The following is a 24118-nucleotide window of genomic DNA, read 5'->3' on the forward strand; positions in this document are numbered from 1 at the left end:
AACTTTTTGAAAGTTTCATTTAGGTGCTATCATTTAAAAATCAGAAGATTTCACCTAAGAATCCAGCATTCTAGTTTCTTTTGAAAAATCAGAGGATCTGGCAGCACTAGGTGCACATTCCTGCACGGCGACAACCAGCTGGAGCAGTGCTGGCTGTTCCCCTCTGTGTGGCTGTGCTCGGGTTTCTGAAGTTCTAACCCTCCCAGTCACAACTGTCACCTATGAAAGCTGCTGGCTCCTATGCTGTGTCTCTGCACGAGGCGGCCCGGTGGGAAGGAACAAAAGCAGGGTTTACGAGAGGTTGTCCTGCTCAGCCCTCTCCACTGCCCGCAGGCCTGGGCATGAGAGGGAGGGCAGAGTAGCGTGAGCAGAAAGGTGGGGTGTCCCACTCAGGATACATCCCAGATTCTCTCTGATCACTGTCCATGGCTAGCAGCGTCCCAGGCACCCCATGTGTCCTGGTCCAGCTCAAGCCTGCGTCGGTGGCCGGGCGGCTGCAGTTGTGTAGCTTGTTGTCTTGGTCCCGGCCACTCAACATCCTCTTGGAGCTGAGCCTGGGACCTGAGGCCTTGTCCTGAGCCTGAGCAACGTGGCCTATAGGCACAGGCTTCCACACTGTCCATCCGACTCAGCTGAATGTGCACCAGGGTGTGGCAGCCTTGTCACAGTCCAACATGATATTGAGGACAGTGCAGGGGGCCCCGCCCACTGACAGGGCTGTGCGGGAAGCCACACGGTACTTCACAGTGTTCAGGCCTCCTTCCCGGTCCACTTTGAACTGCTCCTGGGGAAGAAGGGAGAAAAGAGCACGGACTCAGGGCTGCATGGGTACCAGCTGCCCAGTGACCGCACACAACCTCACCACTAGAGGTCCTGTGGTCCCCACTGGAGAGGAGAAACCCACAGCTCACAGCAGTGAAGCCTCTTGCCCAGGGCTGTGCCCCACTAGGAAGCAGGAGAGCCAGGATCTCCTGTTGGACGCATATGCCTCCTACATAAGGGGCTGTTTGAGGGTACAATCCCTGTATCCCGGGTGTGGCTGGGATTCTGGCACCTTCAGCTAGGCCTCCCCCACCCCACCCTGCCAGCCTGCATGGACCCTGAGATCTGGACTGACCCACAAGTGCCCAGGGTGCCCAGAAGCCACCAGAGCAAGGCACAGTGCCCAAGCAGAATGCCCGTCAACTGACCTGGGCCAAGCAGGGGAGGATGGGGCCGTTTGGGCCAAGGAGAACTTGGTGAAAACTCAGACCTGTTGGCTCCCCACATCACCACCTATCCGTCCCTGATGAGGAGCCCAACCAGCACCTGTTTTTGAGCTGCAATGCGTTTCTGGTCCCTCTTCCGCCAGGCTGGGTCATGCAGGTGGCGAAATGTCTTATACCCAGTTGTGATTCCCGAGGGGCGGAAAAGCTAGAGAGGCCAAAGGAAGTCTCGGTCAAGCCACAATTCCTGGAGCCCTGGCCCTTACCACCAGCTCCTCTGAGGTTCCACTGCCTGCCAGGAAGTCACAGGCAGGGGTCTGCACTAACAGCCTGCAGGAGAGGAGACTGGGGCCCGCAGGGCAAGGAACTGGCTAGATGACCATGCAGGGCAGGGTCAGGGCAGGGTCAGGGCAGGGATCAGAACCAGGGCCATCTCCAGACCTGGGGAGCTTCATCTGAGGAAACAGAAGAGAATCTCTGGGCAGCCATCATGGCTGAGGTGGCAGCAGGGCCCCGGGAAGCCTCACCTGGAGCCCGGCTCCTTTAATGCGCCGGTAGAACTCATCGTCCTCGCGGCCCCAGCCCCAGAAGCGGTTGGACATCCCGTTGCACTGACACAGAGACAAGCAGCGTCACTTGGCCCATCCTCCTGGGGGGCCTTTGGTCTCCTACTACTTGGGAGTGCCCTCCTCCCCAACTGCTCTGAATAAGCACAGGTGCTTACAGGCCTCTCCACCTCTGCAGTGCTGGGGGCTGTGGGAGGCAGCACATCCAGTCCCTCTCCTGTTCTCATGGGTCCTTGAACCTGTGTGAGACACTTGCCTTCTCAAAAATTTCTCACTGGCCAGAGGGGATCTCTCTGGGGAACTGTTGATGGGCAGAAGTGCCAGTTCCTACTTGATTTCTGCCTCCCTTACTCTCCTTTCTTCTGGTGACCCTGCCCTCATCTCTTCCTGTGTGTGTGAGAGCGGCAGCTGGACTCCATGACAGACAGCCATTCTTGCACCTGGCTCAGGTGCTTTCATTTCCATAAAGCGGGCTTCTGCCATGGCCTGGAGAGGAGGAGACCCAGCCTGAGCTACCAGGTTCTTCCTGCCCACCCGTCTGCGAGGACAACGAGTTGTACCAGCCAGTCACTGGCTCGGGTGGGTTCAGTACTCAAGCCAGCCAATCATGAGCCAGTGCGGCTCAGAGCCGGACTCCTGCCTGAGCTATGAGGAAAGGGCCCGTCTCCCACCAGACTGGGGCCTGGATATCCATCTAGGGTACAGGCTGCAGTGACAACTACCACCTTGCAAATAAACCCAGTGCAGGGAAGGCAGAGCTGAGAGATGGACAGAGAAACAGGGTCCCAGTGACAGTGTCCGGGAGGTGGGCAAGCTGCACCTGAACCACCCCCCACACTCTTCAATGTGGAGGACCACTAACTCCCCAGGTTTCTGAAGCCAGCTTCCAGGGGTTCTGCTACTGTGGCTGACTGGCTTGTCTGCTCCCGGGTTTCCCTGCCAGGCTGGGGCAGGGCTCCATCTGCTGGGCCCCAGAGGCACTGCCCCACCCTGCCCGCCATCTGCAGCCTGAGCAGAGTGGGCTGTCCGGGCCTCACCAGCTGGTAGTGCTGCTTAGAGAGCAGCAGGATGCCGCCAACATAGGTCTTGTAGTGGTAGAGAGGGTGGAGCTCTGGGGAGGCCACGTGGAAGGGCCCAGCCTCAGGGAAGCCATAGTCCAGCTCCTCGTTGAGTGGGAGCAGGTCAACGTCGTGCATAGCAATGTAGTCTGTGCTGTTGCTGCTCTCCAGGAAGCCCACGTTGATGAGCGCTGCTCGGTTGAACCTGTGCAGGGTGGCCGAGGCTGGGCAGGGGTGGCACGTAGGCTCACTGCCCGGAGCTCAGCACCCACCCCGGGGCTCAGCACCCACCCCAGGGTCCCTGTGGTGCCTATGCTGCCCTCTGGCTCAGCACTGACTTCATTCAGCCTATGGGGCTGTCCCCTCCACTCATCGCACAAATATTTACTGAGCACCTACTATGTGCCAGAAACCATTCAAAGCACTGGCGGTACCAGTGCTGCCCCAGCACCCAGCAGTGAAAAATCAGGCCCTGCTCTCGAGGAAGTGAGATTCCAATAGAAGGAAAGAGAAAGAAACAAACACAAAGTGCGCCCGGTGGTGGTAAGTACGGGGGGCAGTGGCGGGGAGCAAAGCAGGCGAGGAGACAGTATGCAGGGCGAGGGATGACATGGTGACTGCACAAAGCCCAAGGGCCACTGAAGAATGGGACTCTGACTCCCTGTGGAGGCTCTGAGCAGGGGTGGGGCACGCTATGACCTATGTCTAGACAGGACCGCCCTAGCTGGTGTGCTGAGAATAGACTGTTGGAGCAGGGGTGAAAGCAGGGAGACCAGCTGGGAGGCTACAGCAATAATTTAGGTGAGAGACAGAGAGATGAAGGTGGCCTAGCTCAGGAGGTAACAGTGGTGACGGTGAGAAGCAGGCAGATTCTAGACGGATTTTGCTGACAAGATACAGTATACGACACAGAAAGGGCGGCTGAGGACGACTCTGAGGCTTTTGGGCTTGAGCAAGAGAAGCAAAAAGCTTCCATTTCCATGGGGAAGAGGGAAGAACTGCAGGTCTAAAGTAGAGCAGGGTACGAGCAATTCAGCTGTGATCATGGAAGTTTGCAGTGGCTCTGAGGCCACCATGTGGAAGGACTGTGTAGATGGCTAAGCTGGTAAGCCTGGAGTTCAGGAGAGCGGTCTGGGCCGGGAATAGCCCCAGGAATCATCAGAGTAGCGATGGGGTTTAATGCCAGGAGATGATATGAGATGCCCCAAGCAACGCCTGGAGTTACAAAAGGGGGGCTGCCAAAGCACCAAGCCCCAAGAAGCCCCGATGGTGAAAGCTCAGGGAGACAAACAGAACCCATAGAGACAGAGGGCCAGTCGGTGCAGAGGGAGGACCAGAGGGTGCTGCCCCAGCACCAAGCAGGAGCATTTATGAAGGAAGATGCTGCTGACAGGTCCCTGGAATACGGGCCTAGCATAGCCTCTGGACCAACCAAGTGGAGGTGGCTGGTGACCTCAGTGAGAGCTGCTCTGTGCCATGGTGGGCACGGGAGTCTAAGCAGAATAAGTTCAAGAGAGATGGGGGGAGAGAAAGGGAAGGAGGTCCGCCAGAAAGCAGAGAAGTGGATTAACAGCCTTGGGGGATGTGAGATCCAGGGAGTCTTTTTCCTTTGAGAGAGGAGCCACTTCAGTGTGTGTGTGCTCATGGGTATGCTCCAGGAGAGGAATGCTGATCATGAGGGAGAGGAAGGGGCCAACTGGGGGGTGGGAGGAAACACTAGGGGGTAGGAACGGTGGAGAGTCAGCCCAGACAGAAGCTAGGACAGCCCTGAATCCCTGTGCACAGAGGCTGAGAGGTGAGTCGAGGTGGCGGAAACCAGGGAAAGTTCTCTTCCATTTCATCCTGTTTTCTGAAAATGGAAGCAAAGTCATCAGCTAAGAGTAAGGACAGGGGAGGAATGAGAAAAGATGGTTTTAAAGGCTGCAGTGGACAGACCAGATGAAAGTGAGGCTCCCAGCAGAGCAGAGGGCCTTCCTGGGGGGACTCATTGGCAGAGGGGCAGCAGTGTGGCCGCCTCATATGTGATCTTTTCTCTCCAGTCCCCTCCAGTGCTCAGGCGTTGGTGTGGAGCAAACGGCTGGAGTAAGTCAAGCTGGGATTATGGCAGCAACAAGGGGCCAGAGGCTTGAGGGAGTATGCTAGGGAGGATTTTAGTGGCGGACCTTGGACTCCAGGCTAGGTAAGGAAAAGTAAAGACAAGGAGAGTGGCAGGGAAAAGGTGGGGGGACCTGGGGATCCAGATCAAGGAGACTTGAAAAGGTGGGAAGATCAGGCTGGTGGGGCTGAGAATCTATCTTCCAGTGGGAGTTAACTGGAGGGAAAGGAGGTGAGGGGCTGGAGGGTGAGATGCCAGGCTGTGGTCATGGAAGGAAGCACTTTTTGTTAAGGATGGGGATTTCAGAATAATGCCAGGCTGTGGGCAACGTTAAAAGCCGTGGCCTTGATCCTCCCTTTCCCTAATTCCCCAGCCAATCTGGGCTTCCTCCACAGCACCTGTCTATCTGCCCCCCACACCCACCCGCCCAGCACCACACCATCAAGCCACTGTCATCTCATACCACAGCAATAACCACCTAACTGGTCTCCCTGCTTCTCTTCTTACACTGGTATAATCCACTCCACACACAGCAGCCACAGTGAGCTTTTCAAAATGGCAGTTAGATCAGGGCCCTCTCCAAAGATTCCCGTCACACTCAATGAGAGGGGCCTGCCACCCTCCTGCCCCTGCCCCAGGTGGCCTCTCACAGGCCTGAGAAGCCTGAGCCCAGGAAAGGGGTGTCGGGAGGGGAGGAGGTGGGGGCAGGCGCTACCTGAAGTGGTCCATCTGGTTGAGCACGTAGATGTGGTGCTGGACCTTCTTCCTACTCAGGAAGCGGTGCATGTGGGGCACAAAGACCAGGAGCTCCTCGAAGCGTTCACGGAAGGGCACTAGCACTGCCAGGCGGTGGGGGCCCCATGATGTGTCTTCTTCCCAGTGCTCAGGGGGCGGCTCTGGGGGGCAGGCTCGGGGAGGACCGGAGGTCTCCTGCCTTTGTCCCCTGGCTGCCCAGGCCACGTCACCAGAGCAGCTGAGCTGCAGCCAGAGTAGGGAGAAGAAGCCCAGTAAGAGACAGGCCACGAAGAGGTGGAAGACGGAGCATTTTCGAGGGAGGCTGCCAGAGAGCCACCTGGACCTGGGACAAGAGTAGGGACAGGGTCAGAGGGGCAAGGCAGGGCTGGGCTGAGCTGGGGTCCTCTGACAGACCCCCTCCCTGGCCTCCCCACAAGGAGGCTGCACATAACTGGTCTACCCCAAGCACCTGGGAATTAGTGCAAAAGCAACTTTAATGTTTTTGCTCATGCCACTACCATGCATGAGAATCCTGCTTACCTCTTTACACCCAATCCGTGCCACCCACTCCTGGGAAGCCATCTGAACCATTCCCAGGTCACAGAGCTGCCCTAGTTCCTCGATGCTCTCTTACTTTCTGTGACCAAGTCCTGGTCAGAGCTGCTCAGGGCAAGAATGAGGAGGCTCCTGCCACTTGCATGTGCTCCTCCCCATGACAGTGGCTCAATGTCCTGGGCCAATGACAGAAGCCCCACCTTAGAGATGCAACCCACTGCCTTCCAAATCCATTCCCCCACAAATCCACCCCAGCAGAAGCCGTGACTCCGTCCTACTTCCCAGAATGATCAGAAAGGCCACCCAGATATGGGTGTGTGCTGGCATTAGTCCAGGTGAAATGACCAACGTTGACTCTGGGAAGATCAGACCTGCTCCCAAAGCAATGCAAGACCCAAATGTCAGTGGCAGTTCACTGAACAAACCTCAAACCTTTAGTCCAAGAGGCAGCGCATGTGATCAAAGATGAGAGACAAGAGAGGGAAGGAAAGATGAGGGCTGGGTATAGCACAGGCACTGATTTCAGAAACTTGGAAAAACAAATGAAATGTCTTAGACATTGGGGTGATGCAAGGAGACAGACCTTTTGGTTAGCAAATACAAAGAAACAGGTGGAATTCACCGGCTTCCTTTGCCCCTCCTCTGGAAGTTCGTAAGTATGCTGAGAGGAGCTCAAGAATCCACGAAGGGGGAAGCTTCCTCTATGCCCCCTACCTTCTCCCCAAAATAATCTGCAAAGGAATCCACAATTTGTAAAAGTCAGCAATTAGCTATCAGGTCTTATAAATTCTATCTCCTAAGTCCCCCCCATCCTTCCTCAATCATCTGCTCCTTGCCCTGCTGCAACCCCTTTTCAATCTTCTGAATGACCTTCCCCTCCTCTGTTTGCAAGACAAAGGCCAACCTCTTGGCCTGACAGTCAAAGCCCTCTGTCGCCTGGCCCCAACTCCAGGTGCTTCCAAACTTAGCCCCATGTTCTCATCCTGGGCACCTCAGAGCTTTTCCACTTGTCACATTCCTTCCTGCTCCAGCCCTCACGAAGTCTGCTCCTTCTGCCCGAAATGTCCTTTTTTAATTGCCTGAGGCCCCCTGTTGATCCCTCAGGGCCAAACTCCAATGTCATGGCCAGCACTGCCTCCTGCCTGCAGAATGCATCCACTTTTGTATTCCCACAGCATCTTACTTCCTGCTTTTTCATAATGCCTTGTGTCCTTGCTTGTCAGGCCATGTCATATTCATATCTGTGGCCCCAGCACAGTAAGCACAGGCCAGGCAGCAGAGAGGTTACAAAGTGAGTTACAGGAAGGGTTAAAGCAGTTAGGGTATGCTTTAAGTCACATGCTAGAGCCAGACTAACTTCTCCCTTTTTCTAGAGAAACAACTGCCAACCTGGAAGCCTTGAAGCCAGCCGCAGGTTCCACGCACAGCTGAGAGGTGGCCTGGTAGGACACCCCCTCCACCAGGGCTTTGGACTTACCCCCCATTATCCTGTGGTGGTGGTTTCAGCTGGAGAGGAGCACAGCCCAGTCCTGAGAGTGGCCTGGGAAGGCTGGAACCTCTACAGATTCTCCCTTGCCCTCTGGGCTTTTTCTGGGGACAGGGTAGAGACTGGAGAGATGGATATGGGGTGATATCCCACCTTCAGGAAAAGAAGCAGTGACTATTACCCAGGGGAACGGCATGGATTGGGCACTCTGAGTACTTTCACATACTATTCCCTTGGCCCTGCTCCCCTCTCCTACGAGGAACACGTCCCCATGGGCATCATCCTGTGCTCTAAGAGAACAAACCGCTGAGCAATTCAATTGAACCCAGAGTCCCAATTCCTCAGGACAGTGGACACTGAGAAGAGCTGCTCCTTGTGCCCTCTAGTGGTAAACTCCAGATCTGCAGTCCCAGAAGCTCCCAGGACCAGCCCGTTCTGGATCTGAGGGGAAGTCCAAAGAAGCTTTGTCACACTCATCAATCATTGACCAAGGCTAGTAAGAGGCGGATTCAAACCCAGTCAGGCTGGATCCAGAGCCCACACTCAATTGCTACACTAGCCTGCATCTGTGGTGTGGATCATTGCAGCACTGTATCAAAAGCACAGAACTGACATCAGTTTATTTCTGTGGAAACACAGTTACGGAAAGGGACCAGGAAACAAATGCTCCTCTATTACCTTTCCTTTCTTGTCTCATACAAACCTTTGTACTACAAGGTTTGAATCCTCAGCTGCTCTGGTTACAGAGCCTCAAAGCTGCAAAGGTAACTGGAAAACAACTGGCACCTCCTCTTGTGCCAGGCAGTGCCAAGGTATTTACATGTATGCTCTCCTTTAATCCTCGCATAGCTGCAGAGTCAATATTGTGATAACTGTCTCAGCAATGGAAAGGCTGTGGTCAGAAAGATGCAATGGTCTCTGCTCACATTTTTTTTTTTAGAGACGGAGTTTCACCATGTTGGCCGGGATGGGTCTCGATCTGCTGACCTTAGGTGATCCGCCCACCTCGGCCTCCCAAAGTGCTGGGATTACAGGTGTGAGCTACCGCACCCGGCCCTCTGCTCACATTATTAAGGAGAACTCCTGCCCAGGTCAAACTCTAATCCATGCTTCCTGTTATATTCCTCTTGTCCTTTCAACACCAAGTCTGAAAACTCCCCAAGAGTAAGCAGTTGTGCCCACTAAATTCCAGAATCTCATGGCACCTGGCAAACTAAAGAAACATGAAGGAAATGAAGAGTCATTCACTGGGAGAAGATCCAGTTATGTGTTCTGTGAGACTTTTAGGGGCATATCTCCAGCATCTCAAGTGCCCCCAAATGGAGGCAGTCAAATCGATTCTCCCATTCTGCTTTAGTGAAAAACATCATTCGCTAAGGTGTGGGCCAAGCTCACATCTTCCGCATAGGGCAAGTACAGCTGCACAGGAAATGGACTAATGGGTATATGAGGAGTGTCCGGTACGTGCCAGGCAGTGACCAGCCAGGCAGCGAACGGAGCTTCTGTCTGGTGGGTTCTGCTGGGTAGCCTGCGAAGGATGGGGGGGGGAGGTTAAGAAGGGAGGGTAGGGTTGGAGGCTATATAAATGTGATGAGGGAGGCAGAGACCAGAAAAATGGAAAAACGCCCTCAGAGATCAGAGGCAGATGAGAAACACAAATCCATGGCGAGAGGTCAGCGGAGTCAGAGACCCGCATGCAGATAAAGGGAGGCTGGTGGAGAAGCAGACACAACGACACACATAATGAGAGAGACTAGCAAAGAGAGGAACAGAAAACTCCCAAAGGGAGGTCAATGGAGAAATACAGACTCATGGGGTGAGGGGGAAGTGATGGGGGAGAACGAGCGTCGCGGAAAGGGAGAGAGAGGGGGCGGGGAGTGGCGGAGGGCGGGAGAGACAAACCCACACAGGCAGACAGAAACCGGAGCAGAGGGCCAGGGACCCACAAAAAGAACCTTACGCCCTCACAGGGACCCACAGACACGGAGACGCGACGGCCTCGGGCTCCCAGATTCTGCGGGCGGCCCGAAAAGGAGCGGTGCCCAGGAGGACCGGGCTCGGGCCGGCCGCAGCCTCTCACCTGCCGTCCTCCCAGGGCAGCTGCGCCGCTTTCCTCCGCGAGGGGAACATCGTGCAGGGAGGCGGCGGCGCATGGGGCAAGGGCTCGCAGCCCTGCCCGCCCGGCCTCCCGGGCCTACGCGGCGCCTCCGCCTCTGGCCCCGCCCAGGCCTGTCCGCCCCGCCCCCGGGTCCGCCGGGTCCGCTGCTCCGGCCGCACCGCCAGCTCCCGGAGCCGCCGCCTGCAAGGTTCTGCTTGCGAGCAGCGAGGGCGCGCCTCCAGCGCGGAGCAGCTCCTTCCTATCCGCCCCGGGACCCGGCTGACAGCCCGAGAAACTGAAGCCCAGAGGCTCAGGACCTCCCAACAAGTCACTGGGCTGGCACTGGACCTAAGTGTCCAGACTTCCAAACCAGCGCTCGGGGAGACTCTGTATCTCCGTCCTCTTCCGGAGGGGAGGCGGGAGAGTCCCGGGATCCCCTACTCGGCCCAGGTGGCACGTTCTCCTCTGCACAGACTTGGACGGGCAAAGCCAAGCTCAGCGATCCACGCTAAGTTCAGCCGACAGCCCAAGCAGGCGTTAGGAGCCGAGCTCCGAAGACAAGTCGACTGAATTTGAAACCCGACTCTGCCAATACAGCTGTGTTTTGAGGCAAGCTCCATCGCTGGATCTGTTTCCTCACATGGGTATATCAGTGGCTCCTATTCTATATGGTAGCTGTGGGGATTCAAGGAGAAAGTGCAAACACTTGTACACTTGTTCAACTTTATGGCGTTGAACTGTACGCTAGGCATACAGTTCAACGCCATAAATGACAGCTGTCATCCCGGAAAAGGGTACTTTGGTGGAGCTGGGAACTGAAGAAAGGAATAGGAGACTGAGTTCCCATATCTGCCCGGTCACCGTGGGAATGTAACCATCCCCCTCACCTCCACCACATCCCTCCTGTTAGCCTCCTACCAGGAAAAAGAAAGTGGCAGTTGTTAGACTTGACCTCCTCTGCTCTTCCAAGTAAACTTTAAGTTTCCTAATGGCAAACATCTGTTAAGTTCTTATTATGTGCCATTGTTAACAATTCTTATTACATGAGGGTTATCTCGTGTAGTACTTATCGGTTGGGACTTATTCCCACTTTAAAGCTGAGGGAACTGAGGCATAGAGAGGCAAATCAGGTAGTTTAGTTGCACAATCTATGGGTTTTGAGTTTTTGGTTTTTGTTTCCCCACAATCTATCTTAATCACTCTGCTTCAGAGAGAACTTCACTATGAGTGGAAAATGAATAATTCCCAATAACACCTTTACCCTTTAAACCTGGAAGTATATAATCCACCCATTCCCCTTCCTCTTGACTCCCCCAAGGCACTGCACTCTACACCAGAACCTTGGCCAATCCACAGCCCATCTAAAGAGGACAGCCACCACTCCATCCAGTTAGCTGTTACTATATCAGGATGAAGCCCTACTTCAGATTGTCAGATTCATCATCTCAAGAAATCAGATCTCATATAAAAATCCTAACTATCTAATTTTTAAATGTGATATTCAGCTATAAGCCATGTTTAAGTAACATAACAGGATGAGAATGGAACTTCAACTCTGTGATCTCTTTTGTTTTGAGAGAGTCTCACTCTGTTGCTCAGGCTGGAGTGCAGTGGTGCAATCTTGGCTCACTGCAACCTCCACCTCCTGGGGTCAAGCAATTCTCCTGCCTCAGCCTCCCGAGTAGCTGGGATTACAGGGGCCTGCCACCACAACTGGCTAATTTTTGTATTTTTAGTAGACACGGGGTTTTGCCATATTGGCCATGTTGATCTTGAACCCTTGACCTCAGGTGATCTGCCCGCCTTGGCTAGAATTACAAATGTGAGCCACCGTGCCCGGCCTGTGGTCTCTTTTCAAAAACCCACAACCCTAATCATGAGAAAAACATCAGACAAGAGAGAGATCCAAGATGGCTGATCGCTAACAGCTCGGGATTGTAGCTCCCAGTGAAAGCGCAGAGAACGAGAGGATGCCACACTTTCAGACGAATTTTCGTCGCTCACGGACCAGAAGATTCCCAGTAAAGGGGCCCCACGGGTCGCTAGTGCGACTCTTGTGGCCAGCACAGCGGTTTTGCCGGCGCCTCGGTGCAGCAGCTCTTCATGCAGAGTAAATGGGAGGACATTCCCGAGCAGAAGAGCACCATCAGTCTTATCGCTGCTGTTTTGGCTGGCGCAGTGGGTTGCTAGGATTCCAGCACTAGGAATCAATAAACTGGGCGTCCACTCAGAAACTCAACTAGAAAGGCAGTAATCGTAAAGACGACAGATGGATAAATTTATAACAAAGGGAAGAAACCAGCCTAAAAAGGCTGATAATACCCAAAATCAGAACCCCTCTCCCTCTACAGGGGATTACAGTTCCTCATCAGCAACGGAACAAGCCCTGATGGAAAAGGACTGTGTGCCATTAACAGAAGTAGGCTTCAGAAGGTGGATGATAAGAAACTTCTGGGAGTTAAAAGAACTTGTTCTAACCCAATGTAAAGAAACTAAGAACTTTGAAAAAAGGTTTGACGAAATGCTAACAAGAATAGACAATATAGAGAGGAATATAAATGAACTAACGGAGTTGAAAAACACAACACAAAAACTTAGCGAAACATGCACAAGTTTGAATAGCCGAATTGATCAAGCAGAAGGAAGGATATGAGAGGTTGAAGATCTACTTAATGAAATAAAACGAGACGACAATAGAGAAAAAAGGATAAAAAGTAATGAGCAAAGTCTCCAAGAAATATGGGACTATGTGAAAAGAACTAATTTACATTTGATAGGTGTACCTGAATACGATGAAGAGAATGAATCCAAGCTGGAAAATACTCTTCAGGATATTATTCAGGAAAACTTTCCAAATCTAGCAAAGCAGGACAATATTCAACCCCAGGTAATACAGAGAACACCACAAAGATATTCCTCAAGAAGAGCAACCCCAAGGCACATAATTGTTAGATTCACCAGGGTTGAAACGAAGGAGAAAATATTAAGGGCAGCCAGAGAGAAAGGTCAGGTTACCCACAAAGGGAAGCCTATTAGACTTACAGCAGATCTCTCAGCAGAAACCCTACAAGCCAGAAGAGAGTGGGGGCCGATATTCAACATCCTTAAAGAACAGAACTTTCAGCCCAGAATTTCATATCCTGCCAAACTAAGCTTCACAACTGAAGGAAAAATAAAATCTTTTATGAACAAGCAAGTACTCAGAGATTTTTATTACCACCAGGCCGGCTTTACAAGAGCTGAAAGAAGCATTATACATAGAAAGAAACAACCGGTATGAGCCTTTCTAAAAATATACCAAAAAATAAAGAGCATCAACATAAAGAAGAATTTACATCAACGAATAGATAAAATAGCCAGTTAACATCAAATGGCAGTAACCCTAAATTTAAGTTGACTAAATCCCCCAATCAAAAGATATAGCCAAAACCTAATGGTATGCTACATCCAGACCCATTTTACATCCAAAGATACACAAAGACTTAAAACAAAGGGATGGAGAAAGATTTACCAACCAAATGAAGAGCAAAAATAAATAAATAAATAAAAAGCAGGAGTTGCAATTCTCGCATCTGATAAAATAGATTTCAAAGCAACAAAGATATAGTAGTAAAAGGATCAATGCAACAATAAGAGCTAACGATCCTAACACCCAGATACATAAGACTCATAAAGAGATTTAGACTCAACAAGACAGAAAATTAATAAGGATATCCAGGACTTGAACTCAGATCCGGAACTCAATAAATATTTATAGAGCTCTCCACTTTAAGTACACAAAATATACATTCTCCACCTTAAATATACAAAGTATTGATTGGCCATTATTAATACCCATTTTAGAATAAAGCTACATTCCCATTCTCTCTCCCTCTTTTTCTTCCTCTTTCTTCCTCTCCTTCACTTTTTCTTTCTTTAAAAAAAAAAAAAAGGTGTGCTACCATTCCCTGATAATTTTTAATTTTTTTATTTTTTTGCAGAGACAGGATCTGGTTATGTGGCCCAGGCTTGTCTCAAACTCCTGGCCTCAGGCAATCCTGTTGTCAGCTTCCTAAAGTGCTGAGATTACAGGTATGAGCCACTGCACACAGCTGATTTATTATTTGATTTTCTCAGAACTCTGTGCAACCTGCTTCTGCATATTTAAGGAAAGAGAAGCTGCACAAAGGTGGAAGTAGTTACACACAATGTGAGCATCATTTGACACTTAGACAAGATGGCAGACTACATGAATCAAAGCAAGGATTCACATATTGCAATTGGCTGTGGGCTTGGATATGGACCCCAGCACTTTTTATTTTATTTGTTTATTTTTTAGGAGATAGTGTCTCACTCTGTTGCTCAGGCTGGAGTGCAGTGATAAGAAAAAAAAAAAATCGGACAAATCCTAGCCGAGAAATTCTACAAAATACCTGACCTATACTCCTCAAAGCTGTCAAGGAATCATCAAAAACAAGGAAGGTCTAAATATGTCACAGCCAAAAGGAGCCTAAGGAGACACAGTGATTAAATGTGATGTGGAATCCTGGAACAGAAAAAGGACAGTAGGTAAAAATGAAGGAAGTCTGGGCTGGTCACAGGGGCTCACACTTCTAATCCCAGCACTTTGGGAGGCCGAGATGGGCAGATCACGAGGTCAGGAGATCGAGACCATTCTGGCCAACATGGTGAAATCCTATCTCTACCAAAAATACAAAAGAAAATTAGCTGGGCATGGTGGCGCACACCTGTAGTCCCAGCTACTGGGGAGGCTGAGGCAGGAAAATCACTTGAACCCAGGAGGCAGAGGTTGCCAAGATCATGCCACTGCACTCCAGACTAGCAACAAAGCAAGACTCCATCTCAAAAAAAAAAAAAACTAAGGAAGTCTGGATAAAGTTATGTATTATGTTAATAATAGGAAAATGTCTTCAAAATTTTTCTGCAATTTTAAAGCTGTTCTTCAAAATTTTTTTTGGAAACAGAGTCTCACTGTTGCCAAGGCTGGAGTGCAATGGCACTATCTTGGCTCACTGCAACCTCTGTCTCCCGAGTTCAAGCTATTCTCCTGTCTCAGCCTCCAGAATAGCTGAGATTACAGGCACGCACCACCACACCTGGCTGATTTTTTGTATTTTTAGTAGAGATAAGGTTTCACCATGTTGTCCTGGCTGGTCTCAAAAGTCCTGGCCTCAAGCCATCCACCTGCCTCGGCCTCCCAAATTGCTGGGATTACAAGTGTGAACCACTGTGCTCAGCCAAAAATAATTTTTTTTTCATGTGGAGAAAAACTAGTTGGCATCATTGGCCCAGATTACATCCTCCCAGTAGGGTAAGCAGCCACCTAACTTGTCTCCTTGTTCCCAGTCTTTCTTACACTGCTGTAACCTTTCTCATGTTTCTTGTCGGAAGGTTCTCAAAACTGCCTGCCCATTCCCCTCCCTCAACTCTCAACAGCAGCCTCCTATCACTTCAGTAACACTGTGATACTGAGGTGCCAACAGGGCTCTCAGTGGCTTTACCAGCCCCTGGGTGATTACTGCAAAGGGCCCAGAGGCTAGAGGGAGGGGGCCGGCATTTGCCCCACTGCCTGCTGTTAGCCAGCCAAGCTGCTGGCTTCAAATTGTGCCTGTGGGTGCCTGCAGCACCTCTTGAAAGGCAGGCATGTCTGAATCTCTTACCTGGAGCTAGAGGCTTTTTTGTTTTTTTGAGACGGAGTTTCGCTCTTGTTACCCAGGCTAGAGTGCAATGGCGCGATCTCAGCTCACTGCAACCTCCACCTCCCGGGTTCATGCAATTCTCCTGCCCCAGCCTCCGGCGTAGCTGGGATTACAGGCACGCGCCACCACGCCCAGCTACTTTTTTGTATTTTTAGTAGAGACGGGGTTTCACCATGTTGACCAGGATGGTCTCGATCTCGACCTCATGATCTACCCGCCTCGGCCTCCCAAAGTGCTGGGATTACAGGCTCAAGCCACCACGCCCAGCCTGAGGCTCTTTTAAGTTGAATCCAACCTTCCTTTCCAGCTTCCTCACAACACCCTCTCCAAGTGAAACAAAACACCCATCTACCTCCATTCCAGCTGTTTGCTTCCACTCCTCCAACCACCTCTGTCCTACCATTTCCTTCCAGCAGAATCCTTTCTCTCCCTCAGGGTCCTGGTTGAAATCACTTGCTGTTGGTTAAGCCCATCAACATCCTTGTCCCCGCCAGACCAGGGTGGCTGTCCTGTAGCACTCCCCTGTTCAGTGTACCTCCTTACCAGGGACTTCCTGGCTGCACCCACGACAATTCTGCTGACTGATCTAGAAACTGAGGGGACTTCACGAGGGAGCTGGCAGAGGAAAGGGTGTAGATTTGAGCCCCAACCCCACAATATACTTGTTGTATGATCTTAAACAAACCCACTACTCCCTGCCATGGAAGGGAAGGAGAAGAAGGAAAAAATTAAGCTGACTGGTGGGAATTCACTTTGCAATGTGAAGTGCTTTGCTCTTTGGAAGAACTGACGTTCTCTGAAGCACCTTGCAGTTATGCCCACTGATGGTTGAGTAACTTGCACTGGACAAAACATCATTTTTTTTTTTTAATTGGGAAACCCATGTAACAAACCTAAATTTATTGAAAATGAAATCAGTAACTAAGACTCTGTAGGCCCCACCCCAACCAGCACCAAGGAGACTCTATTTGGTCTGGTCCCAGTTCTTTAAGCCCCAGAATGTAAAACCATGTGAAGAAGCTGGGGTCAACCACAGGGCCACATTCCCACACTGCAAACCCCTCCACCCACCCCCAACTGACACACACACCCTGGATCAGCAGGTCTAGGCTGAAAGAGAGAACACTGAGGTTCCCAGGGTGGCAGGTGGGTATGACAGGCACCATACCCCAACCTACTCAAAACCCTAAGTTAGCAAAGGAAGACAGAAGACTGGCTTGCCTGCCCATTCCCTCCCCACCCCACCCCTGACAGCAGCCTCACATCCCAGCTCAGTAACACTGTAATTCTGAGGTGCCAATAGAAGGGGCTTTACCAGCCCGTAGGTGATTACTGCAAAGGGCCCAGAGGCCAGAGGGAGAGGGCAGGCTTTTGCCCCACCACTTGCTCAGTATTAGCCAGCCAAGCTGCTGCCTGCAGCTTGTACCTGTGGGTGCCTGCAGCCCCTCTCCCTTCCAGAACATGTATGGCTGGGAACCAGTCCTCCTGCCAGAAGAAGTAGGTTCCAGGAGGTCCTTTCTCCCCCAGCCTGGGAGGACGGTTTGTGATGCCTGGGACAGCTACACAAGCTTCTTGGCTTCAAAGAAGCTCTTGAGGTGCCGCATCTGCCAGACACCGATGGCCACGAGGATGAGGGTCTGCAGAATGGACCACCACAGCACCCGCTGGTTGGTGCTCTCACTGGTCTGCCGGAAGCGCTCCTCTCGCCACTGTGGGGGAATATAAAGTGAGCCTGAGTTGGCTGGCGCTGCTATAACTGCTGGATTCCCAGCCCAACAGGATACCCAAAGTCAGCCAGCTTTGTCCAGGTTCTAGCCAAGTGCCTGCAAAGTGTCACTCTACCTGGGGACTATCTTTACCCTCACTCGATGATGTCAGGCAACCTACTCATTCTCCCAAGTCTGTATCTTCACCTATCAGGGATAGTCCTCACCTAGTCCTGCCCTGGTGCCTGGGAGAGGGTAAGGTCGTTGTGGAATTACCCCACAAGACAGAGCTGTCCTGGAGCAGGCAGCAATGGACTTGCTCTAAGCCCTCTGCCTGGGTTTCCCAGACTGTTCCTTGAAGATGGTGGGCACAGGCTGTAAACTGGCAGGCTGGGGGCTGGATCCAGCCTTTATGTTTGTTTTGCTGGGCTCACACAGTATACAGTATTTTGACAACACTTAAAACTCAGGTAATTTATGCAACTGCAATAGAAAAAAATTAAAAATATATTAAAATGTTCACATAAGAAACCTGGCTATTTCCTCTTGAAAAAAATGGAACATCTGTAAACCCAGGACTGGCATTTCTGCAAGGAGGCCCCCAGGTGACACTGAACAGTAGCTGTGCTTGTTTAGATGGGTCACTGCCCTACTAGTCCTTAAGGTCACAGATTCATTCATGGTACTCTCTTGTTCCTCAGCACCGGTGATCCTGAGAGCATGTGGAGCACTGAAAGAGCACCCAAGATGTTGGTATCAACACAACCCTACTGTGCCATTCTGTGTATACCTGTGATTTAGGGCAATGACAGCCTCTTAGGAGTCTGTATCCTCAATTACAAGGTGGAGTTAGTAATACCTGCCCCATGACCTACAATCCAGTGCAGGTAAGTCCCTTAGGGGTCTCAGAATGCATCTGATATGAAATTCCTGGCTTAGCCAGTGGGCAGCTTCTAGGAAGAAGACCCCTACTCCCAGTCCAATCACTCACCCGCTGGTAGTTCTGCTCTTTCTGGATCTGCTCCACTTGTTCCACCAGCTGTCGCACTCGTAGCTGCAACTCACTCAACTTGTCTTTAGCAGCAATTTCTGCATAGTCATTGGCATGCTCACCTACCTGGATGTCCAGGTGAACTCTCTGGGGACAGACAAAGGAGATAAAGGAAATCTAGCAGCCCTGCTCTATATTCCTGCCAAAGACTGATAGCTTATTCCCCACTTTCCTTCATCTGTTCATTTAGCCAACAGACTGGGCCCTCTCCAGTGTCTAGCCCCATGGAGCTCTGGGCACACAAGCAAGTGTTAAGCCTGGGCTGGTGCTGAGTGAGACATATACAGAGAGCTCGGCCACTCTGTCCTGGATATCCACTGGAGATCCAGTGTTCTTAGAAGACACAAAATCTGACATACTCATCTCACACTCACAGCATCACCAGTTTCCCCAGTCCTCACCAAAGGATGAAGGCCGAAAGCTGCAAGTCCCACATGGGCCCACTTACTAGCATGCCTCCAGCAAAAAGGGAGAACTTAGTGGAATTAGAGTGAAGACAGATCTGGTGCTCGCCAGGAGTGTGGGAAGTGAAAGTGAACCTGCCCTCGGAGCCATACTGCCGGGCCAGGATGACCTGAAGAAAGGGAACAAGCTTTAGTTAGTGTGATGGTAGAGATCGGAGGAAAACACTGCTTAAGGCTCTAAGTACCAAAAAGTTGATAAGCACAGCCTTTGGCATCTCACAACACTAAAAAGCTCCAAAGCTACTCAGCTGCTGTTGCCATATGCTTGTCTAAGAACTCTTTGGAGCAGGGGTTTAGTGTCTGAGAGTCTGACATCAGGGTGGCAAGTGACTGCTCTTGGGAAGGGCTTTCCTTTATAGCTCATGTCCTTTCAACTCTTTTGATGTGAGCTGCTTTTTTTTGGGGGGGGGGTGTTTGTTTTTGTTTTTGAGACAGAGTCTCACTCTGTCATCCAGGCTGGAGTGCAGTGGTGCTGGCTCAGCTCACTGCAGCCACCACCTCCTGGATTCAAGTGATTATCGTGCCTCAGCCTCCCAAGCATCTGGGATTACAGACGTGCACCACCATGCCTGGCGAATGTTTTTTGTGTCTTTAGTAGAGATGGAGTTTGCCAGATGGGGGTTGCCCGGGCTGGTCTTGAACTCCTGGCCTCAAATGATCCAACCCCCTCAGCATCCCAAAGTGCTGGGATTACAGGCATGAGCCACCGCACCCCACCATGTTTGTTTTTTAATAAAAAGTGACAGAAGGTGACAGCTGAAGGGTTTTGGCTTTCATTTTAATATCCTTATCTGTGAAGATTAAAAGCTGCTCATATTGTGGGGAAAGTATCCTGTTTTGTGAAATCTTAAAGTCTTCATGCCACAGCTTTAGAGTTGACAAAACTCTTTGATTTTTATCACCACAATTAATCCACCCATTTCACAGACTAGGAAAATGGTTCCAGGAAAAGTAACTAACTTGGCAGGGTCACGCATCAGTCAGTAGGAAGTTGAGAGGAGCAGGTAGCGCTGCAGCAGCCCACATTTGGCCTGCAGTGAAACTCTGGGATAGTTCCACAACATCAACCGTCTCTACCACTTTTAGCAAATGCAGGAACTAGAAGAGGAAGTACCAGAGCCTGCCTAGAGAATATCTTGGCGGAGGGGAAGGGGTCGGCTCACCTTGTCCTCTGGGTCCTTCACTTCCACAAACATGCCAAGCCCCGGTGTGGCCGGCTGGTACTCCTCCCGCTGCTTGTCATACAGCTGCGTCCGGTAGTTTCCTGGAAGGAAACAGGACGATCCCAGGTCAGAGGAGTGCATCCGCGACCGCCTGAGCACTAGAGAGCCGACTGTCTCGCATCCCCTGCCCCAAGACCATGGTCACGTTCCAAACTCGCCCCTTCCTCCCCGCCCCCACACCTATGACCATGGTCTCGTCCGGGATCTCCTCAATAAAGCACTTCTTCTCCGTCTCTCCAATGTGAAAGTAGAGCGCGCTTCCGCGCGTCGCCAGCCACAACAACAGCAGGAGCGTCCGCATCACTCCACCTAGCTCGGTTCCGGCCCGGGGCCGGACGACCCTCACGCCCAGCTCCACAGCCATCTTGCTCCACCCGCCCGCGCAGCCGTAACCTACCGCGCCACGTCGCCCTGCCGCCGCCGCGGTGCCTGCCGGGACCGCGAGTTCCGCCAGGTGGACCACAAGTCCCGAGATGTCCTGCGGTCCTGGCGCGGCAGTACCTGATTGGGGCGCAGCTTTTACCTGGGAGAGAGTGAATGCCCCTGAATAAAAACTTATTTCCGTTGACTCCGTTCCTGGCCGGGCGACTGAAGATGGTTACCAGCTTTTTATAGATGAAACTGAGGTATTTTGTTTGAGGTCGCGGAGCGAATTACGAACGGAGACAGGATTCGAACCTTAGGGTCCCTGACTTTCCTTGGCACAGCATCTACCACTCTTAATTTGCTTCTATCTTTAAAAATCGAATTTATAGAGAATGACAAAATAATGCACAAATGTATTATCAAAGAAAGATTTTTTTTTTTAAAGCCAAGGTCTCCCATACCACTTCTTTGTCTTCATACCCTGTCCACTCCTAAATCAGGTGTTATCCTCTCAGACATTCCTCTGACCACCACACGCGCACACACACACACACACACACACACACACACCTCTGCTGCCGATCCCGACCGCAATGGCTCGTTACTTTCAATTCTACAGAAATAGAATTCTGTAGAATAGGATCATAAGAGAGTACCATGAGCCAAATATAAGCCAACACATTGGATAACATAGATGAAATGGACAAAGTTAGAGAAATGCAAAAATGACTCAGAATAGATAATAAAATCTGAATAAACCTATAACTAGTGAGGAGATCGAATCGGTAATAAAAAATCATCCTTAATATAGTTAAGATGTCAATATTACCCAAAGCAATCTCAGATTTAATGCAATCCCTATCAAAATCCCAATGATATTTTTTGTAGAAACAGATAAACTCATTTTAAAATTCATATAGAATCTCAAGGGATCTTGATTAGCCAAAACAATCCTGAAAAAAGAATAAAGCTAAAGAACTCACACTTCCTGATTTCAAGACTTACTTCCAAGCTTCAGTCATCAAGACAGTGTGGTACTGGCATATAGGCGGACATATAAACCAGTGGAATAGAATAGAGAGCTCCAAAATACGCCCTCCCATATATGGTCAAATAATTTTTAACAAGGTGGTAATCCATTAAATGGGGGGAAGAAGGACAGTCTTTCCAACAAATGGTGCTGGGAAAACAGGATATCCGCATGGAAAAGAATGAAGGTGGATCCTTCTCTAACGCCATATATAAAAATTAACTCAAAGAGACCCAGAATTTTTAAAATCCGAAAGCATAAAACTCATAGAAACCATAGAACAAATGCTTAACCACATCGGATTTGGCAACAGATTTCCTGGATATAACACTAAAGGCACAGGCAACAAAAGAAAAATAGATAAACTGGACTTTATGAAAATTAAAACATTTTGTGCATCAAAAGCCACTATAGCAGAGTAAAGAGACAACCCACAGAATGGGAGAAAATATTTGCAAATCATGTATCTGACAAAGGATTAATATCCAGAATAAGCAGAGACTCCTAAAACTCAGCAACAAAAAAAGAACAACCTGATTCAAAAATCACAATGAATGACTTGAATAGACATTTCTCCAATGATCAACAAATGGCCAGTAAGCACTTGAAAAGATACTCAACATCACTAATCATAAGGAAAACACAAATCACAATGAGGTAAAGAACAAGATACTACGTCATAGACCCGTTAAGATAGCTACTAGCAAAAAAAAGGAAAAGAAAAATCTACAAGCATTGACAGGGATGTGGAGAAATCGTAATCCTTGTGCAACATTGTTGAGAATGTAAAATGGTACAGACACTGTGGAAAACAGTATAATGATTCCTCAAAAAGGTAAAAATTGGCTGCATATAGTGGCTTATGCTTGTAATTCCAGAACTTCAGGAGGCAGAAGCAGGAGGATTGCTTGAGCCCAGGAGTTCAAGACCAGTCAGGGAACATGACAAAACCCCATCTCTACAAAAAATGCAAAAATTAGCTGGATCTGGTGGCATTCGCCTGTAGTCCCAGCTACTAAGGAGGCTGAGGTAAGAGGATTGCTTGAGCCTGGGTGGTCAAGGCCACAGTGAGCTGTGATTATGTCACTGCACTCCAGCCTGGGTGACAGAGCAAGACGCTGTCTCAAAATAAAAAAAAATAGAATTACCATATGATCCAGCAATTCCATATCTAGATATATACTCAAAAGAAATAAAAATAGGGAGGGTCTTAGACTATCAAACAATAGAGTCACGATGGCTAAGGTGACCCCAAGAAGCCAAAGGGCAAGATGTCTGCTTATGCCTTCTTTGTGCAGAGAAAAACATAGGAAGAAAAACCCAGCCCCACACAGTGGCTCAAGCCTGTAATCCCAGCACCAGCACTTTGAGAGGCAGATCACAAGGTCAGGGGTTGGAGACCAGCCTGACCAACATGGTGAAACCCTGTCTCTACTAAAAATACAAAAGTTAGCCGGGAATGGTGTGGCACACCAGCAGTTCCAGCTACTCAGGAGGCTGAGGCAGGAGAATCGCTTGAACCCACGAGGCAGAGGTTGCAATGAGCTGAGAGTGTGCCATTGCATACCAGCCTGGGTGACAGAGTGAGACCCCATCAGAAGAAGAATGAGAAGGAGGAAGAGGAGGAGGAGGAGGAGGAGGAGGAGGAGGAGGAAGAACCACCCTGAGGTTCCTGTTAGTTTTGCAGAATTTTCCAAGAAATGCTCTGAGAGATTGAAGACAATGTCCAGGAAAGAGAAATCTAAATTTGATGAAATGGCAAAGGCAGATAAAGTGCGCTATGATCAGGAAATGAAGGATTATGGACCAGCTAAGGGAGGCAAGAAGAAGAAGGATCCTAATGCCCCCAAAAGGCCACCATCTGGCTTCTTCCTGTTCTGTTCGGAATTCTACCCCAAAATCAAATCCACAAACCCTGGCATCTCTATTGGAGACGTGGCAAAAAAGCTGGGTCAGATGTGGAACAAGTTAAATGACAGTGAAAAGCAGCCTTACATCACTAAGGTGGGAAAGCCGAAGGAGAAGTATGGGAAGGATGTTGCTGACTGTAAGTTGAAAGGAAAGTTTGATCATGCAAAGGGTCCTGCTAAAGTTGCCCGGAAACGTGGAAGAGGAAGATGAAGAAGAAAAGGAGGAGGAGGAGGAGGGATAAACTATGTGTCCCCTGGTGAATACTTAGAGTAGGGGAGCGCTGTAATTGACACATCTCTTATTTGAGAAGTGTCTGTTTCCCTCATTAGGTCTAATTACAAAATTTGATCACGATCGTATTGTAGTCTCTCAAAATGCTCTAGAGATTGTCAGTGGTTTACATGAAGTGGCCATGGGTGTCTGGAGCGCTCTGATTCTGTATCAAAGATGTACATATTTCCAAACATTTTTAAAATGAAAAGGCACCCTTGTGTTCTTCTCACTCTGTGCACTTTGCTGTTGGTGTGACAAGGCATTTAAAGATGTTTCTGCCATTTTAAAAATTTGTAAGGTGGTGTTAACTATATGATTATTGGCCAAAAATCCTGAGTTGTCAACTGCACATATCTATAGTTTATAAAAAGAATGAAACAACCGAGACAAACTCTTGATGCTCCTTGCTTGCCATTGAGGCTGCGGGAAAGATGCCTTTTGGAGGGGCTGTAGCTCAGGGCGTGCACTGTGAGGCTGGACCTGTTGACTCTGCAGTGGGCATCCATTTAGCTTCAGGTTGTCTTGTTTCTGTATATAGTGACATAGCATTCTGCTGCCATCTTGGCTGTGAACAAAGGGGTATCAGCTGGCATGAGA

At 50.0% G+C, this 24118-nt stretch overlaps 3 protein-coding genes across 8 annotated transcripts; 1 reads left to right on the forward strand and 2 right to left on the reverse strand.

The window, feature by feature from the left end:
• Window positions 1–9931, reverse strand: B4GALT7 (beta-1,4-galactosyltransferase 7). 6 transcript variants are annotated; one of them, XR_008479446.2, is made up of 7 exons: window positions 9781–9931; window positions 7692–7853; window positions 5640–6002; window positions 2809–3034; window positions 1733–1816; window positions 1191–1413; window positions 1–784 (listed from the first exon to the last, which is right to left on the reverse strand). XR_008479446.2 is itself a non-coding variant. In XM_035290561.3 (7 exons), exons 1-7 carry the CDS (start codon window positions 9828–9830, stop codon window positions 629–631), a joined length of 1146 nt encoding a protein of 381 aa, XP_035146452.1. In that variant the 5' UTR covers window positions 9831–9931; the 3' UTR covers window positions 1–628. The 6 variants fall into 6 exon arrangements, 4 of the variants coding, with proteins under 4 accessions (XP_035146452.1, XP_035146455.1, XP_035146454.1 ...); XM_035290561.3 differs by having other exon boundaries at window positions 1309–1413; XR_013531993.1 differs by lacking the exon at window positions 7692–7853.
• A 3064-nt stretch (window positions 9932–12995) lies between these two features.
• On the reverse strand, window positions 12996–20317 carry TMED9 (transmembrane p24 trafficking protein 9). Its single transcript, XM_002763518.7, has 5 exons — window positions 20122–20317; window positions 19882–19982; window positions 18703–18828; window positions 18195–18341; window positions 12996–17206 (listed from the first exon to the last, which is right to left on the reverse strand). Exons 1-5 carry the CDS (start codon window positions 20303–20305, stop codon window positions 17057–17059), a joined length of 708 nt encoding a protein of 235 aa, XP_002763564.1. The 5' UTR covers window positions 20306–20317; the 3' UTR covers window positions 12996–17056.
• A 2291-nt stretch (window positions 20318–22608) lies between these two features.
• LOC100397990 (high mobility group protein B3-like) lies at window positions 22609–23458 on the forward strand. Its single transcript, XM_017968866.1, has 2 exons — window positions 22609–22631; window positions 22966–23458. Exons 1-2 carry the CDS (start codon window positions 22609–22611, stop codon window positions 23456–23458), a joined length of 516 nt encoding a protein of 171 aa, XP_017824355.1.
• The last annotated feature ends 660 nt before the right edge of the window (window positions 23459–24118 follow it).

This window comes from Callithrix jacchus, chromosome 2 (assembly GCF_049354715.1).
Source record: "Callithrix jacchus isolate 240 chromosome 2, calJac240_pri, whole genome shotgun sequence".
NCBI classification, from domain to species: Eukaryota; Metazoa; Chordata; class Mammalia; order Primates; family Cebidae; genus Callithrix; species Callithrix jacchus.

Bases quoted from the DNA above. Each gene is read 5' to 3' on its own strand.
- B4GALT7 (XM_035290561.3), bottom strand. From the start codon at position 9,830: ATGTTCCCCTCGCGGAGGAAAGCGGCGCAGCTGCCCTGGGAGGACGGC. The intron at 7,854-9,780 runs GTGAGAGGCTGC...CTTTTCCTGAAG, and splicing joins CTGCCCTGGGAGGACGGCAG to GTGGGATATCACCCCATATC. The intron at 785-1,308 runs GTGCTGGTTGGG...CTTCTTCCCCAG, and splicing joins GCATTGCAGCTCAAAAACAG to GAGCAGTTCAAAGTGGACCG.
- TMED9 (XM_002763518.7), bottom strand. From the start codon at position 20,305: ATGGCTGTGGAGCTGGGCGTGAGGGTCGTCCGGCCCCGGGCCGGAACC. The intron at 19,983-20,121 runs GTGTGGGGGCGG...GTTTCCTTCCAG, and splicing joins GGACGAGACCATGGTCATAG to GAAACTACCGGACGCAGCTG. The intron at 18,342-18,702 runs GTAAGTGGGCCC...GTCTGTCCCCAG, and splicing joins TTTTTGCTGGAGGCATGCTA to AGAGTTCACCTGGACATCCA.
- LOC100397990 (XM_017968866.1), top strand. From the start codon at position 22,609: ATGTCTGCTTATGCCTTCTTTGT. The intron at 22,632-22,965 runs GCAGAGAAAAAC...GAAGAGGAGGAG, and splicing joins TCTGCTTATGCCTTCTTTGT to GAGGAGGAGGAGGAGGAGGA.